At 40.0% G+C, this 13,291-nt stretch overlaps 2 protein-coding genes across 2 annotated transcripts in view; both read right to left on the reverse strand.

The window, feature by feature from the left end:
- LOC131786644 (uncharacterized) overlaps nt 1-13,291 on the reverse strand; it is a 29,128-nt gene that overhangs the window by 2,323 nt on the left and 13,514 nt on the right. The window contains exons 13-32 of the mRNA XM_059103705.2: nt 12,562-12,796; nt 12,154-12,266; nt 11,723-11,781; nt 11,246-11,385; nt 10,220-10,454; nt 9,728-9,816; nt 8,919-9,164; nt 8,368-8,466; nt 7,892-7,986; nt 7,425-7,703; nt 6,692-6,841; nt 5,989-6,246; nt 5,686-5,868; nt 5,117-5,326; nt 3,471-3,627; nt 2,898-3,034; nt 2,019-2,273; nt 1,492-1,609; nt 786-956; nt 149-579 (exon numbers count right to left, since the gene is read on the reverse strand). Of these exons, the coding sequence (XP_058959688.2) occupies nt 149-579; nt 786-956; nt 1,492-1,609; nt 2,019-2,273; nt 2,898-3,034; nt 3,471-3,627; nt 5,117-5,326; nt 5,686-5,868; nt 5,989-6,246; nt 6,692-6,841; nt 7,425-7,703; nt 7,892-7,986; nt 8,368-8,466; nt 8,919-9,164; nt 9,728-9,816; nt 10,220-10,454; nt 11,246-11,385; nt 11,723-11,781; nt 12,154-12,266; nt 12,562-12,796 (3,660 nt within the window). The remainder of the gene's footprint in view (nt 1-148; nt 580-785; nt 957-1,491; nt 1,610-2,018; nt 2,274-2,897; nt 3,035-3,470; nt 3,628-5,116; nt 5,327-5,685; nt 5,869-5,988; nt 6,247-6,691; nt 6,842-7,424; nt 7,704-7,891; nt 7,987-8,367; nt 8,467-8,918; nt 9,165-9,727; nt 9,817-10,219; nt 10,455-11,245; nt 11,386-11,722; nt 11,782-12,153; nt 12,267-12,561; nt 12,797-13,291) is intronic.
- LOC136278976 (uncharacterized) lies at nt 3,943-5,009 on the reverse strand. Its single transcript, XM_066162287.1, has 2 exons — nt 5,000-5,009; nt 3,943-4,870 (listed from the first exon to the last, which is right to left on the reverse strand). Exons 1-2 carry the CDS (start codon nt 5,007-5,009, stop codon nt 4,212-4,214), a joined length of 669 nt encoding a protein of 222 aa, XP_066018384.1. The 3' UTR covers nt 3,943-4,211.

The raw sequence follows: 13,291 nt of genomic DNA on the forward strand, positions 1-13,291 counted from the left end.
ACAGAAACCATAACCTAAACTATAATTGTGAGAGATTATGTAAAACGTTGATACTATCTACCACTCACATAGCCTTATCTTGTATAAGGAGAAGTGGTTTTGCTAAATTTCTTAGCGGAAGGTTTTCTTAGAAATCCAAGCCATTTACCTTTACAGTTCTGATTCTGTCATTCGATTCTGGATGCACAGCACCCTGAAGAGGAGGTTCATCCTCCAAAACACAAGCAACATCTTCCTGAGTTATCACTAACTCTATATCTTCGGAGGAAGCATTTCCGATGGGCGAATTTTCGTACATGCGACTCGGGACTCCATCGTTTAGGATCTTATCAGCATCAGGAGTTTTATGAAAAAGAGGAACATCATAGCCAGGTGGTTTCTCATTGATGTGATTTGTGATTCCGTCGATTGAGCATAAAATGTCATCAGTGCTGGGTACCGTCGTGGATCCTCCTTGCGTCAGTCCTTCGCTTTTTGTCCCGGAGTTCGGAGATGTATTTTGTTCAGCGGTTTCCTCGACAGAATCCCTCCGTGTGTTTTTCTCCTGAGCACAGGTGATATGAGGTGAGCCTTTTTCATCTTAAAAGAAAGGAATGAAAATTAGCACACTCTTATTCGAAGAAACGAGAAAGATTAGGCACACCTGCATTTGCTCACAACTGAGCGCCTTCTTTTGAAACATTTCTAACAGTTGTTAATGAAAGATCACCTACGTAGCTACTTTAAAAGTTGGTCTGTCACTCGAACAAGACTCTAAATAACTCAACCGTTAACAAGAAACTTACTGTCGTAAAGAGGCGGCTGCTTTTGTAAAGGCGCCTTTGGGTTTTCAGGCTCCTCGCTGATACTCATGTCATTGATGGCGTCTCTTCTTGGTAATGGTGAATCTGACTGGCTTTTGAGACTATCAACCATTTCATAATCATTTTGTGCCTTGTTTGACCTCTTCTTTTTAGCTGAAAGGAAGAGATTTCTGGTTAGAAATTAAGAACCGCTTCCTGTCTCTACCTCAACAATAACGAAGGAATGTTGGTAATTTTGAACGATGGCAGCCGGCCATCGATAAGCCATCATTTGACTTATTTGATCCCATTTTACAGTCAAAGCCCCTAATTTCTCACCTGATGCTAAAACAGCACGTGATTTTTAAACAAATTCCGACCACACCTCGTGTTTGGTCTCCTCAGGCGCTATAGCCTACAGTACAGGCGTCATTTTTCATTTCTCGTGTTTTTCAAGTGAGCGGAGGCAGACGCGAGGTGAGCGTGAAGTAAACGCAGGGAAAACGCAAGGAGAAGACACATGGAGGAAGGGGGGCCCTATGCGCTCACTTTGCGCTTGTCTCATGTTTTCCTCGCGTATGTCTCGCCTAAAAACGTAAAAACGCCTCTTTTGCAGACCACGGGAGGTTTTCCCTCAGATTGAGGAAAGCCCCATATTTCAAGAAAAGTTCCTTAGGGATAATTCTGTACTAAATAAGAAATCACCTACCATTAGAAGTAAGATTTATGACGTTTTTTGGGTTTTGGACAGGAGAAGGTTTAGTTTTCGGAGTCGTTGACGCGCCTGAGCTGCTTTTGTCTCGTATTCGTTTGACGGCATCCTGGATCTGGTGCAATGAAGAGAAACAAATGTTAACACTCTAAAGCAAGCCTATCCAGTTTGTCTATGTGGTTAGAGGTGGAAACATGCCGGTGTATGATTGTGTTTCAATAGTATTTCTTCTGAGATTATGTTTATTTGTCCCTACGGATTCCATAAACTTTAAGTTGAAGACCTTTCGATATATTCGCTCTATTAAATCGACTGAAGTGCAATCCGGAACAAATGGAAGCCTATTATTGGATCATGAAGAGAAAAAATTACGCCGATTTCAACAAACTGATATCATTATTGATTTCATATATGTGCAACACATTTAACTATTTTCGGGGTGAACAATTTTGAGAGGTTCGTACGCCATTAACCTATCTTTACTCAACAGATCCCAATCATTCTAATCTGTAGCTCTTAATTACCTGTTTGTTTAACAAGCAGTGAAATATAAATATCATCAGTCCCTGAAGAGAATTAGCAATGACGAATATATATTTGAAAGCAATGGTAGACGAGCTTATGCTGAGAAGACCGAACAACCACGCGATTCCAAGCAGTGGAAGAACGACCGCGGAGGCCTTGACACCAGCTTTGACCTTCTCGAATTGCGTCTTGTTTTGAATGTGTCGTGTTCCCATCATTTGACGAATCACCAGGATAAATACTACGATATTTATCTGAGTAAAAAAAAAAAAGAAAAATTGTATACTTTGAAAATGAATAGTGTTTGACAAGTCACAATCCTTACTCAGCCCCTCCCCACTTCTTTATGATTTTTGCACTTCGTTTGCTGGGATTGTACAAAATTTAAAAGGGAAGGGAGGGGGGGGGGGTATTACTTCGACCTGCACTTCATTTTAACTGTCATTTCAAGTCGCCACATGAAAACTAGTTTTGTCGTGTATCGTACCTAATAAAGCTACAAATATCTATTGATGACATCGTGTGGTCCATTAGATGAAATCCTTTTTGTCGTGTTTTGTGAGTTTTGAATAATTTAGGTTCGGAAAATTTTGAACTTTTACCATTTTTAATCGGTATTAGTCAAAAACGAACAAGGATGGCTGAAGATTGATATTTTGGTCACTAGTTTTCCTAAGTCACAAAAACCAGGAAGATACCCTTTCCTTCAAAGCTCTCCTCAGGACATGCAATCCAAACATTCAGAATTGATTTTTCTCCATTTTGGATTTCAGACCCGAAAAGACACTGGAAACAATTTGTTTCCTGTCACAGCATTCAGTGGAGCGAACATTTCATTGATATGAAGTAAAACAGAGAACTAAGGAATATCCACTGACCGAGATAATGAGTATTGCAGGCCCAATAAACGCCCAAGCGACTCCACTTTTTACATCAAGCCAGCAAGCCTCTGACGAGCCGTACCCAACAGCCTGAGTAGCACCTAACGATATGGCGACTATAACAGCTGGAAAACCTTGAAAAACAAAGATATTTAATTCATTTCAAACGAGAAAGTCTCCTACTCTGCAGAAGACGAGTGAGTGGTACACTTTCCAGAGAAAAGAGGCTAACTTCTTCATGCAGGCTTCATTCCTCAAGAGATCCCTTTTAAAGTATTTTTAGACTAATGAATTGTGCTCACGTGGACGTGTGGCTTTAAGTTTTTGTTTGCTTAACCATTCTCAGAATATCTGATACTTTGAACCTGAAAATAACTTGATGGAAATAAAAGTTGGAATAGACCGCATATCAATTAATACTGTCAAAGTGAGACCACCAAAAGCGCGGGAAAACGAAGGGCTTTAGTTTTGCCTCTGACTGGTTCAATATCTAGCGAGAGTTGTCGGCAGCTAATAAAGAAGGAAGTAATACAAATAAAGGAAAAATGGGAAGACAACAAACAAACTTACCCCATCCAAGCAAGTAAAAATACTTGACTTTGTCATCAGCTCCACCTCCAAAGACTTTGACGAGCAGGATATAAAGTAACACTCCCTCACACAACATCCAACAAAACAATGCTAACAGGAAATAATGCAGTAAAGCGGCCATTATCGTGCAGCCCGTCTGAAAGATAATAAAGAAAAGGTAAGTTTGAGCGGTGCTCTCTCCACCGCAGAGCCATCTTTATGGCTGAATATCGTAACTAGGATGCGTGCGGGAACTTCGAGGCCTGGGTAAATGTGGTTGTCAAAGACATGGTTGCCAAACCTAGCTTCCGCAGTTGCGCAGTCCTTTGCTTCACAAAATCTCTAATCAATGGCTTATTTCCAAACTTTCAAAGAAACAACATACAACTCCCAACCTCGTGATCGTTAGAACGTCTCGAAGGGAAATAAGTTATAATAATAATAATAATAAGATAGTTTAATCTCAAATGCATTTGCAGCCCGAGGGCTGAATTACACATTTTTACAATCCAAGAAATTTAAAATTTAAAATTCAAAAACCTAATTACACGTCTTATTATACCAGCAATTTACAATATAATAACATAATAATAAATTAAATAAAATACATTAGCTATAAATGTAAACTAATTAAAATAAATTTAAATTAATTAAAAGTATCTACATTATCATTATCATTATTATTACTATAATTATCACGCGTGCCGTAACAAAAATAAAGGATATCGTATCGATAAAAATCTAGCCATTAAACTTCCTTGCCATAGCAAATATAAAAGTGTTCATCGTTCTAGAAGTGCGAAGGCGTGGCATATTAAATTGGCGCTTATTTTTGAAGTTATAGCTGGGTTTATGTATGGGTGGAAGAAGCGCCTTTAACTTGTGGCTAGGGTTGTCTAAGATACCTTTAAAAAGCTTCTGACATAGAAATTCGTAATGTTCTAAGATGGGTCGTATTCCTAAATCTTGAGCAACCGCGCAATCACCCGCAGTTATAATGGAAATTGACCGTTTCTCAATACGTAAAAGCTCATTCTTCAGATATTGCGGAAGCGCATTATAGAAGACAGGTATCGCGTACTCTGTTACAGATCTTACACATGATGTGTAGAAAAGTACTAGGTCTTGTAAGGGAACCCTAGCTCTCTTTAGTTGCACTAAAAAATACAACCTCTTACTGGCCTTTTTGATTACTTCTGATATATGACTGTTCCAGGTCAAATCGCTAGCTATATTAAGGCCCAGGAGCTTTACGCTACCAACTACCTCCAACTCTTTGCCTTCAATTACTATGGGATCAAAGAACCCGGGCCTTTTAGAAAATGAGATCCGAAGCTCTTTGCACTTATCAGAATTCAAGTGAACTCTATTTTCCCGTGACCACTCAATAACACAATCTGCTATAGTTATTCATTCAATAAAAACTAAAGAAACGCTATATTTATTTCTTTTACTCCTGCTTACGCTTTGACTTGACGCGTTCGTCGTGTAAAGGAAACAGCTCACAATTCGCAGCTCTAACCCTCTACTTTTTAACATGAGAGAAACTCTACAGTCCACTTAGTTGACATGCATGGAAATAATCAGGAATGATTCAAAAGGACTTAATTTGAGTGAGTGAACGTGACCATCTTCATCGAACGTACCTCGTTATTTCTCGCTGAACCTTCTGCTATCACAAGTATGCAACAAATGGCGATAGCAGCGCACAGGTTTAACAGAACTTTCGCCCTCGGGCTTTTTACTGCTCTCCAGAAAAACACAGTAACGACCATAGTAACAATAACAGCAAGGAGAGAAATGGAACAACCAATGATTGAAATGATTTCCAATGCTTTCTTGTGAGATTGTTCGATCTGAGAAAATAGATGTACGCACAAAAATGTTAAGGGCGGCAACTAGATTTCACCAATCAAATGCATAGTTACAGCCAATCATCAATTATGACCAGTTCACTTTCGTTAACCTGCGCCTAGGGACGATCGCACTGATTTATGATTGGCTCCTTGCCATAGTTTCTGATTGGCCGTTGAGTTAGAGATGGTTCTTGATGTAAGTGTCTCTTTTCTCCTCAACCCTTCTGATCAGTCACAGAATTTGGAAGCACTGTCATTTACGAAAGATAGCCGTGAAAGGGATGCCTTAAACACCATGTAAATTTTTTTCTGTGGTCAATCTTTTTAAAAAAGCGGCGATCTGTTTCACTTTTACTCACAGGTGCATCGTGAGGATCCATGAGTGAGGCGAAGACGGTCAGATGATTACATTCACATGTTGTGATACTGACGTTAGACTCTTCAGCAACAAGTCTACAACCATTGGTCTGCCATACGCCTCCTCCTCCAGGCCGCCAGAAAACACACTTTCTTTTTACATCGACTTCCGCAGGAACATTTACCTTGAGAAGAAAGTCAGAAGAAAGATTGGTGCTAAGATTTATAACAAATCTTATTACTTGAAACAATCAGAAGGAAAATAAAACGTTTGAGTAGAACCAAACCAGTAAAGGATTAATTACCCTTTTGTTCTCTAAAACAATCTTGACCGGCTGCTTGAATACATTTGGGGGCCTGGGATAGACAGTGGATGATACAACGGTGGTATTAGCGGTGACCGCTTGTTTCTTGTCCTTAGTTTCTTTGTCCAGCGGTAACACATCGTTTAACGTGAGAAGTACCGAAGTAATGGCGCGGGAGTCTGGGGATGAGCTGAATGCCTCGCCTGGTAAATGAATGGAGCTTTGATTGTAGCTCACACTCAAGCCTTCAGTTCTTAACTAAAAGGAAACGTGAAAAGAAACATGACTTACATTTTACAAAGGTTTCTGTTAATGCTACGTAGGTAATGACTTTTTGCGCGCAATATTAAACGCATTGTTGCGAGAGATTATTTCACGTATCTTCATCGTGTCATCATCGTTAGCTGATTACTTTGAATACATTACTTTAAAAAAACCTGGCGCTAAGCATAACCGTTTTCAATTTGTCAGTGTTGCTATAGGCACTTTACTGCACTTTTTCTTTTACTGCTTAAACGTCGTCATGTGAAGCCTTTTATGGTAGCAACCTCATTCTCGGGGCTCTCTTTCTTCGTCCCTCGGGAAAGTAAGGGGAAAGAGAGAGGACCCTGGGAACGATGTTGTTGTCGTAGCTATTGTCACTAAGCTACAATCTTTTTTGTGGCTTGGCCACATGTGCTTATATAATTCATCGTCTTCATACCGGGTTGTCTCCTTGTACTCGGTCGATCCTGTTTAACACGTTTGTAGCCTGAACGACTGTGTACTTTGAGGATCCAGTAAATGTCGCTGCCACACCCAGACCGTAATCATCAACTGCTTTCACTAAGATTCTACTCCGGCTATCACCCAACTGCAAGTAAAATCAGTCACAGAAAAGTATTGTTAAACAAGCCTCTGTATGATAACGAGATTGGAAGCTGATGACGACAAGCGCACTGCTTCTGTAAGGTAACGTACACTAATGCGGCAGAGAGACATGACCCGAGTAGGTTCATGAATAGTACAATCTTAGAGGCGAACAACGGAGTGACACATGAAGGACTGTTTGTAGCAACATTAACACTTTTCATTAACAAATTTGTAGAATTTTACATTTCCGTAACTGAACCAATACTAGAAAACAAAATAACTCTTTCACTCAAACAAACTCTTTGCAAAGCTAGAAAAATGGATAACAAAATAAGCGCCTAATCCTAGGTAAACTTGATATTGCTACATTATTGAACAACCGGCGAAGAGCTGTCTGTAATAAAGTAGTAATTCTTCCTACTCTGTGCCAGTCAATTCTTACGATGTTATTTTGAAGAATTTTGTATTGCATCGATAGATTCTCATCACTTCTATGCTTGATATTTTATTAATTTTATAAGGAGAAATTCTCCCTTGGTCACTCATGGAAGTTAAAGGGTAAGAGGAACATAAACTAAACTTACATTCTCGAGTTCCTGCCAAGTTACACGATTGACTGGTTCCAACAAGTTACTCGCCACTTGAACGAAGTTCTTGACATCCTCCTCGTTACTCACGTTGCCTTGTTCAGCATTATAATCAGCCACTTTGACAAGTACATTCACAGCGATGACCAAGTCTCCACCAAAGATTTCAGGAGATTTCTGCGTGCTGTTTACGCTTGGTAGAGTAACGTTTAGTAGCTCTGATAGAATTTGTTTCGCGGTAAAGTTTGTCTGGAAACCTTCCGTAACAGCTTCGATCTGAAAATAAAAGGATCTGAAGTGTGATTGATGAGAGGACGAACGAAGAAACGGGTGTATGTATGATTATCGTGTAAAGTCCTCCGATCGAGCTGTTACAGTTTCCATACAGAAGTTATGAGTGATAGGCAGATTAACATGAGAAATCTAAACTAAGGTTCACGACATGAATATCAATCAGCTCCTACCTCGTCACCCAGTCGGAGAAATTCACGTGAACTGCAGTCTACGAAGTTTGCGTTTTCCCACTTCCCATTCACAGCACAAAAACGCGATACTTTCCCTAGGATGAATTTATATTTAAAACATTTCACGGTCAGGAGTCCACTGCAATCTATGCTTGACGTCTGGGAAATGGGAGGAGCAGGGGAGGGAAAGGAAACCGACCCTGGTTGTAACCTCTATCATATTGCGAGGGCGTAGTCTACGCTTTATCAAAAAAAAAAGATTATCTATGTCAATAAAAAAAAATGGTATACCAGCAAATAACGAGAGAGACAATTAGAGTTGCCCACCCGCTGGGAAATCTACTTACACTACCGCCTTGTTCGGTATATCACCTAGTCTACAGAATGACGGAACTGTTCAATGTTCATTTATGTTTGGTTCTAATCACGAGAAAAAGGACATATGGCCATTGTATCCAAACCCTCTTATGGCTTACCCCTGGCTCCTGGTGGACAAGGTTTGATGTCAGTTTGTTCTGCAGCTGTGGCTGACCACAGGACTCCTTTAAGCCACTCTTCTTGACACCTTGGTACGTCTGTGAGACAAATAAGAATTTTCATGTGAATATCTGGGACAAATACTCAAATCAGCTGAATGATATGACTTTAATTTGAATGAAGGGATCGTGAACAACCTTGAAAAAAATCACGCAAGTTATGTGGCTGTTCCCAGGCTTTCTAAAACTCGTGAACTTTTATTCACCAAAGAAAGTTTAGTGATAAATCTTCTCTGCTTGCCCTGTGAATACATGGTACCATTCCTTCATGTTTTAGCTTATGTATGTCAGTTTTCGCATCGTTTCGGGGATACAGTTTTTGACAGGAGGTGTGAGGACAATACTGCAAGAGTTTTCCTCAACTATTTCTGACCTTTTCTCGTGATAAGTATTGTCCTTTAGCGATCACACTCGCCTGGATAAACTCTTGTTAGTGAGAATTAAATTCTCCATTTAAGGTATTGTTCAGTTCTTAAAAGTACCACGCCTACCTGGTTTTATAATAATCAGCTCAGCCATTTCACTCATAGCCAGCACAGATCCTTCCTGTGACCGCATCACACAGACAAATTTTCTAACATAACTCTCCCCTCCGTCTGGGATTTCTAAATTGGTTGCTGTGTAACTCGGTCGATCATTGAGGAATTCTAATCCTTCTGATGTCACTTCAACTACAACTACGCTTGCTCCTTGCCTGACGCCGCTGACCACTGTGCAGGAAAACGATGCTTTACCACCTAATAAATTTGTAGTAAAATCAGTGCTCAGTATATGAAGTTCTCCCTTCGTTTAAGGATGAATAAGAATCTCGACCCCATCGCTATGCCAACTACTGAAATTCCAGTTTTGTCTTTGTCTACCACATGGCGAGCCACAGCTGTGAAAAATTTAAAGCAATTTTCAAAGAAATCTGGGATGACTTTAGTTCTATTCGTTTACGGTCTGGGATTGGTCGAAGTTAAAAAACTTGCCCCCCATTCCTCCACCAAACACGTGCAAACGTAATAACGACTGGGACCGGGCTACTCTAGTTCTCCCGCGTTTCAGGATGTTTAAAATTATTGACTTTCCGTTCTCATTGGCTGCTTGTGATATTGTCTCATGTTCTGATTGGTCGACGTTACAACTCTGGTTTCAATTTTACAACAGCCCATCGACAAGCCCTCCGATACACAAGGTAATACATCTTTTGGCCTGTGAAAGATCCTGAAGGAAGTCTTTTAAGAAATCTGTGAAGCACACTGTCATGGAATAAGCAGAGCGATGGAGTACGAGGGCTGCTGAATGACTCTGCACTTACCAACGAACTCAGAGACTGCTCGCGGTGATATTCTAAGTACAGGAACAACCTGAACTGATACGTTTGCTGTACCAATCTGGCTTCCTTTACTGTAAAAGATACGAACAGAGGAGGAAGTAAGTACAACGATTCACCCTCAAACTACTTCCTGAGTCTTACCATCAGTATGGTCGTCACCCTGATGATATCATCCAAAACCCTCTTAGTGGTGTGATATAAATACCAGAAAAAAAACGATCACGTTAAACCAAAGAGTCAATTAAATTTAACACGACGCCCTAAACAACCGAAAAAAAATCAGCCCCCCCTTTCTGTTTCACGTTCATTCACTGGATTTAAAAATTCAAATTTTCCGAAGAGAATTATTTTATCTGTGGCACATATGGCTCTCTAAAAGTTGACAAACCTCTTGGCGCCCCTGAGCGGTAGTTAGAAAAGTGAATTCACAGCATTGTTAAAAGTCTTCTCTATCATCAAGTTGAACGAGCTTACCCTGCTTGGCAGACATAGACTCCTTCGTCAGAAGCCATAGCATCTCTAACGGTGAGGCGGGAATAGCCCCTGTTAGTCTCAACTTTTGTGCGGTGACTCAAACCAATGATATTTCCTCCTTTAGACCACGTGATCTGAAGGTCGGGAGGACCGCCAATCACGGTGCAGTTAATGACAAATCTGCCGGTCACGTTCACCATCAAATGTGAAGCTTGTATTGTTACGCTCTGTATGCCTGAAGTAAGAATGTTAGATACACCTGTAGTTAACCCATGGATGACCAAGAAAGAATTTTTCTTCACAATATTAGTATAATATCAGGCACACAAGTGATTGGAATTAGGTAAAATATCAGCTGGGGGATTATTAGTTGATCCAATTAGGAAAATTGATGATGAGATCTTGGGAGTGCTTCTGTAACATGATCACATCGCGTTGTGCGGCTTTGTGACGATTCGTCGTTATCCTCGATCAATAGGGAAGGATATATTTCTTTAAACACCTGACTAATTATGGCAATTGGTAAAACAGAGTTCAAATAAACGTTACACAGTCCTATAATAAGTTAAAGATGATATGGATGACCTTCTCAAGTTTTGATTTCGGTTTCTCACAACAGATGTACAGCGTTAAATACCAGTTATAACTTCCACCCTTCCCCCTCCCCCTTACTCTAATCGTCTATTTGAATGTCCATGATGTGATGCTACTCACTCAAAAAGACAGAAAAAAACCCAGGTTGACGACAATTAATACAATTGACTGATGTACGGGTTAACTGTAGTGATATGCTAAGGTTTTTGTTTTTAAGTCTCGTTTTAGTTTGCTTTTGATCCAGTTTGATAAATTACAACTTATTCCTTCTAAAAACCATTTAAAATATCTGTTTCGAATTATCCATCAAATTCGAACGGAAACCATAAAAGTCAGCTACCAAAACACAATTCTGGTCGCACAATTTCCCTTTTAATTTTTTTTAAAGAATTTAGTTCAAAAATATCAAATATTAGGAAATGAAAACTTTACCTGCTTGGCTTTGTAATTTTGTTCTGTTTCTGTCCAACGAGAAGTTTCCAAGATTATCAGCTTGGGACACCACTTGTTGGAGAAAACTCATATTGGGGCTCGCTGCTTCCAACTGAATTTCTGCCTGAACGCTTCCCGGGCTGAAGAGTGAAATGGAGCTTATCCTTTAGAACAGCAGACTAAAAAATTTTACTTGTGAAAATTTGAGATTAGGACTGAACTTCCGTGAAACCCAGATTCGAATTTGTAGACGAATGACACATGCTCTTTTTTCAAATTTATTGGGAACTTTTCTACAAAACGTTTTAAAATCACTTCTTGGATATCCGTCACATACTTTCCCGTTTATGTGTACACTATGAACCTCGCTCCCTTAAAATATTTCCCATTTTGACCCCCAGTGATTGGCTCGTTTCATATTATAATACCTTTACTTGAAATCCTTGAAATAAAGCATATACGAGTAGGAATAAATACCTGAAAGACAGCACAGTAGCTCTCTTAAACCATCCATGTCTGGAATAGAGTTTCGTAATCTGTGAAAATGAACACCAGTAAAAGCTGTTAACTTGGTTAAATGAACTAAGGAGGTGAGATTCCAAAGAAACTGTAGCGCTACATTGGTGGAGTGTATTACAAGATAATTTGGTTTTTTTTCAGACCGCCTCTGAGGAGTGCAGGGGGGAGGGGGTAGAGAGGTGCCTTCACCCCCGTCCCGTCCCATACGCTTGCACCTCTTTCTCTCTCCATCTCAACCATTTACTTCTCCTACTTCTCCTCAGACTACCTCTGCAAAGGCGTTGGATAAAACGGTGTTCGACTTCAATAACACATGTTCACTTTGAATACATCGCTTTACAGTTGTTCAACTATTTTCAGCCCAATGTGCGGATGATACTGTTACTAACCTCTCTCGTCACATTCTCTTTCAAAGCCTTAAATCGACTGGAAATTGGATCTTTGAGGTCCTCTGAGAAGTTTTCACTTATAATTCTCAGCGTCAAAATATAATAGGAATCCTCTGCAGAAAAAAAATGTTAAAAAGAATGTCATCTGATACTAAGGTCACTGACAAGCAAGAAATCATGCACTTGGATGGCTTCCTGGCCTTTAACAATATTTCAATAGTTCTTGTAACAGATCTGTTAACAACAAAATTCACTAATCTGATTGGTTCTTAACAGCTTTACTATTCGGCTGATCTAGCATCAGAAATGTTAAACTTCCCTGTGCGATCTAAGATTGTTAGCCATTTCATCACCATCAGTGCCAAAAGGGGATAACTGCATTGCAACATCGACTTGTCGCCCACTTACGTGAATCCAAAGTCCTTACAAAAACAACCTCGTCACTAGGGGGGCCAAGTCCTGCACTGTTATAACCTTGCACCACCACGGTGTAGTTGGTCCACGGAGTGAGCCCTGACACCACTCCCGTGACGATATTTCCTCCTACGACCTTCACCCTTATGGCATAGTCTGGGATCAACAGGATTTCAACCGACTCTTCGTTTGGCTGCCGATATGTGCGACGACCCTGCCAGATGTAGATCTGAAAAATAAAAAATGAAAGTTCTAAAAGGGTACGTCGACAGTATTTTCATACTTCAGTGGACCTAAAGGCAAAACCATATTGGGAAACTTTATCTAAGAGGTTTTGGCGGTCGTTTTTAGTTTGATGTCAAAGCGGAGCGGAGCTGAGATCTACTTCCGGCTACCGTCCGAAGTCAGTTGATGAGCGAGGAATAATGAAACGAATATTCAAACTCCCCCTCTTTTTTCTGTCATCATATGGCAAGGCCTGAAAATATCGACTCTGTACATTTTGTGTAAGCTAATGTCATCACTTGACGGTAGCAAGCATTAGGCGGACTAAAAAAGAACTAAAACAACAGAAACGTTACGCCCTACTGCTTGAAGTTTAACCTTTTAACCTCAATTAACATCTAATTTCTATCTACCATATCACCCCTGAATCAAAAATTATGGTCGCGAGAATAAAGAAAATGATCACCAATTACAGTAGTGGTGCTTGACTGTAAAACAG

This window comes from Pocillopora verrucosa, chromosome 2 (genome assembly GCF_036669915.1).
Source record: "Pocillopora verrucosa isolate sample1 chromosome 2, ASM3666991v2, whole genome shotgun sequence".
NCBI lineage: Eukaryota > Metazoa > Cnidaria > Anthozoa > Scleractinia > Pocilloporidae > Pocillopora > Pocillopora verrucosa.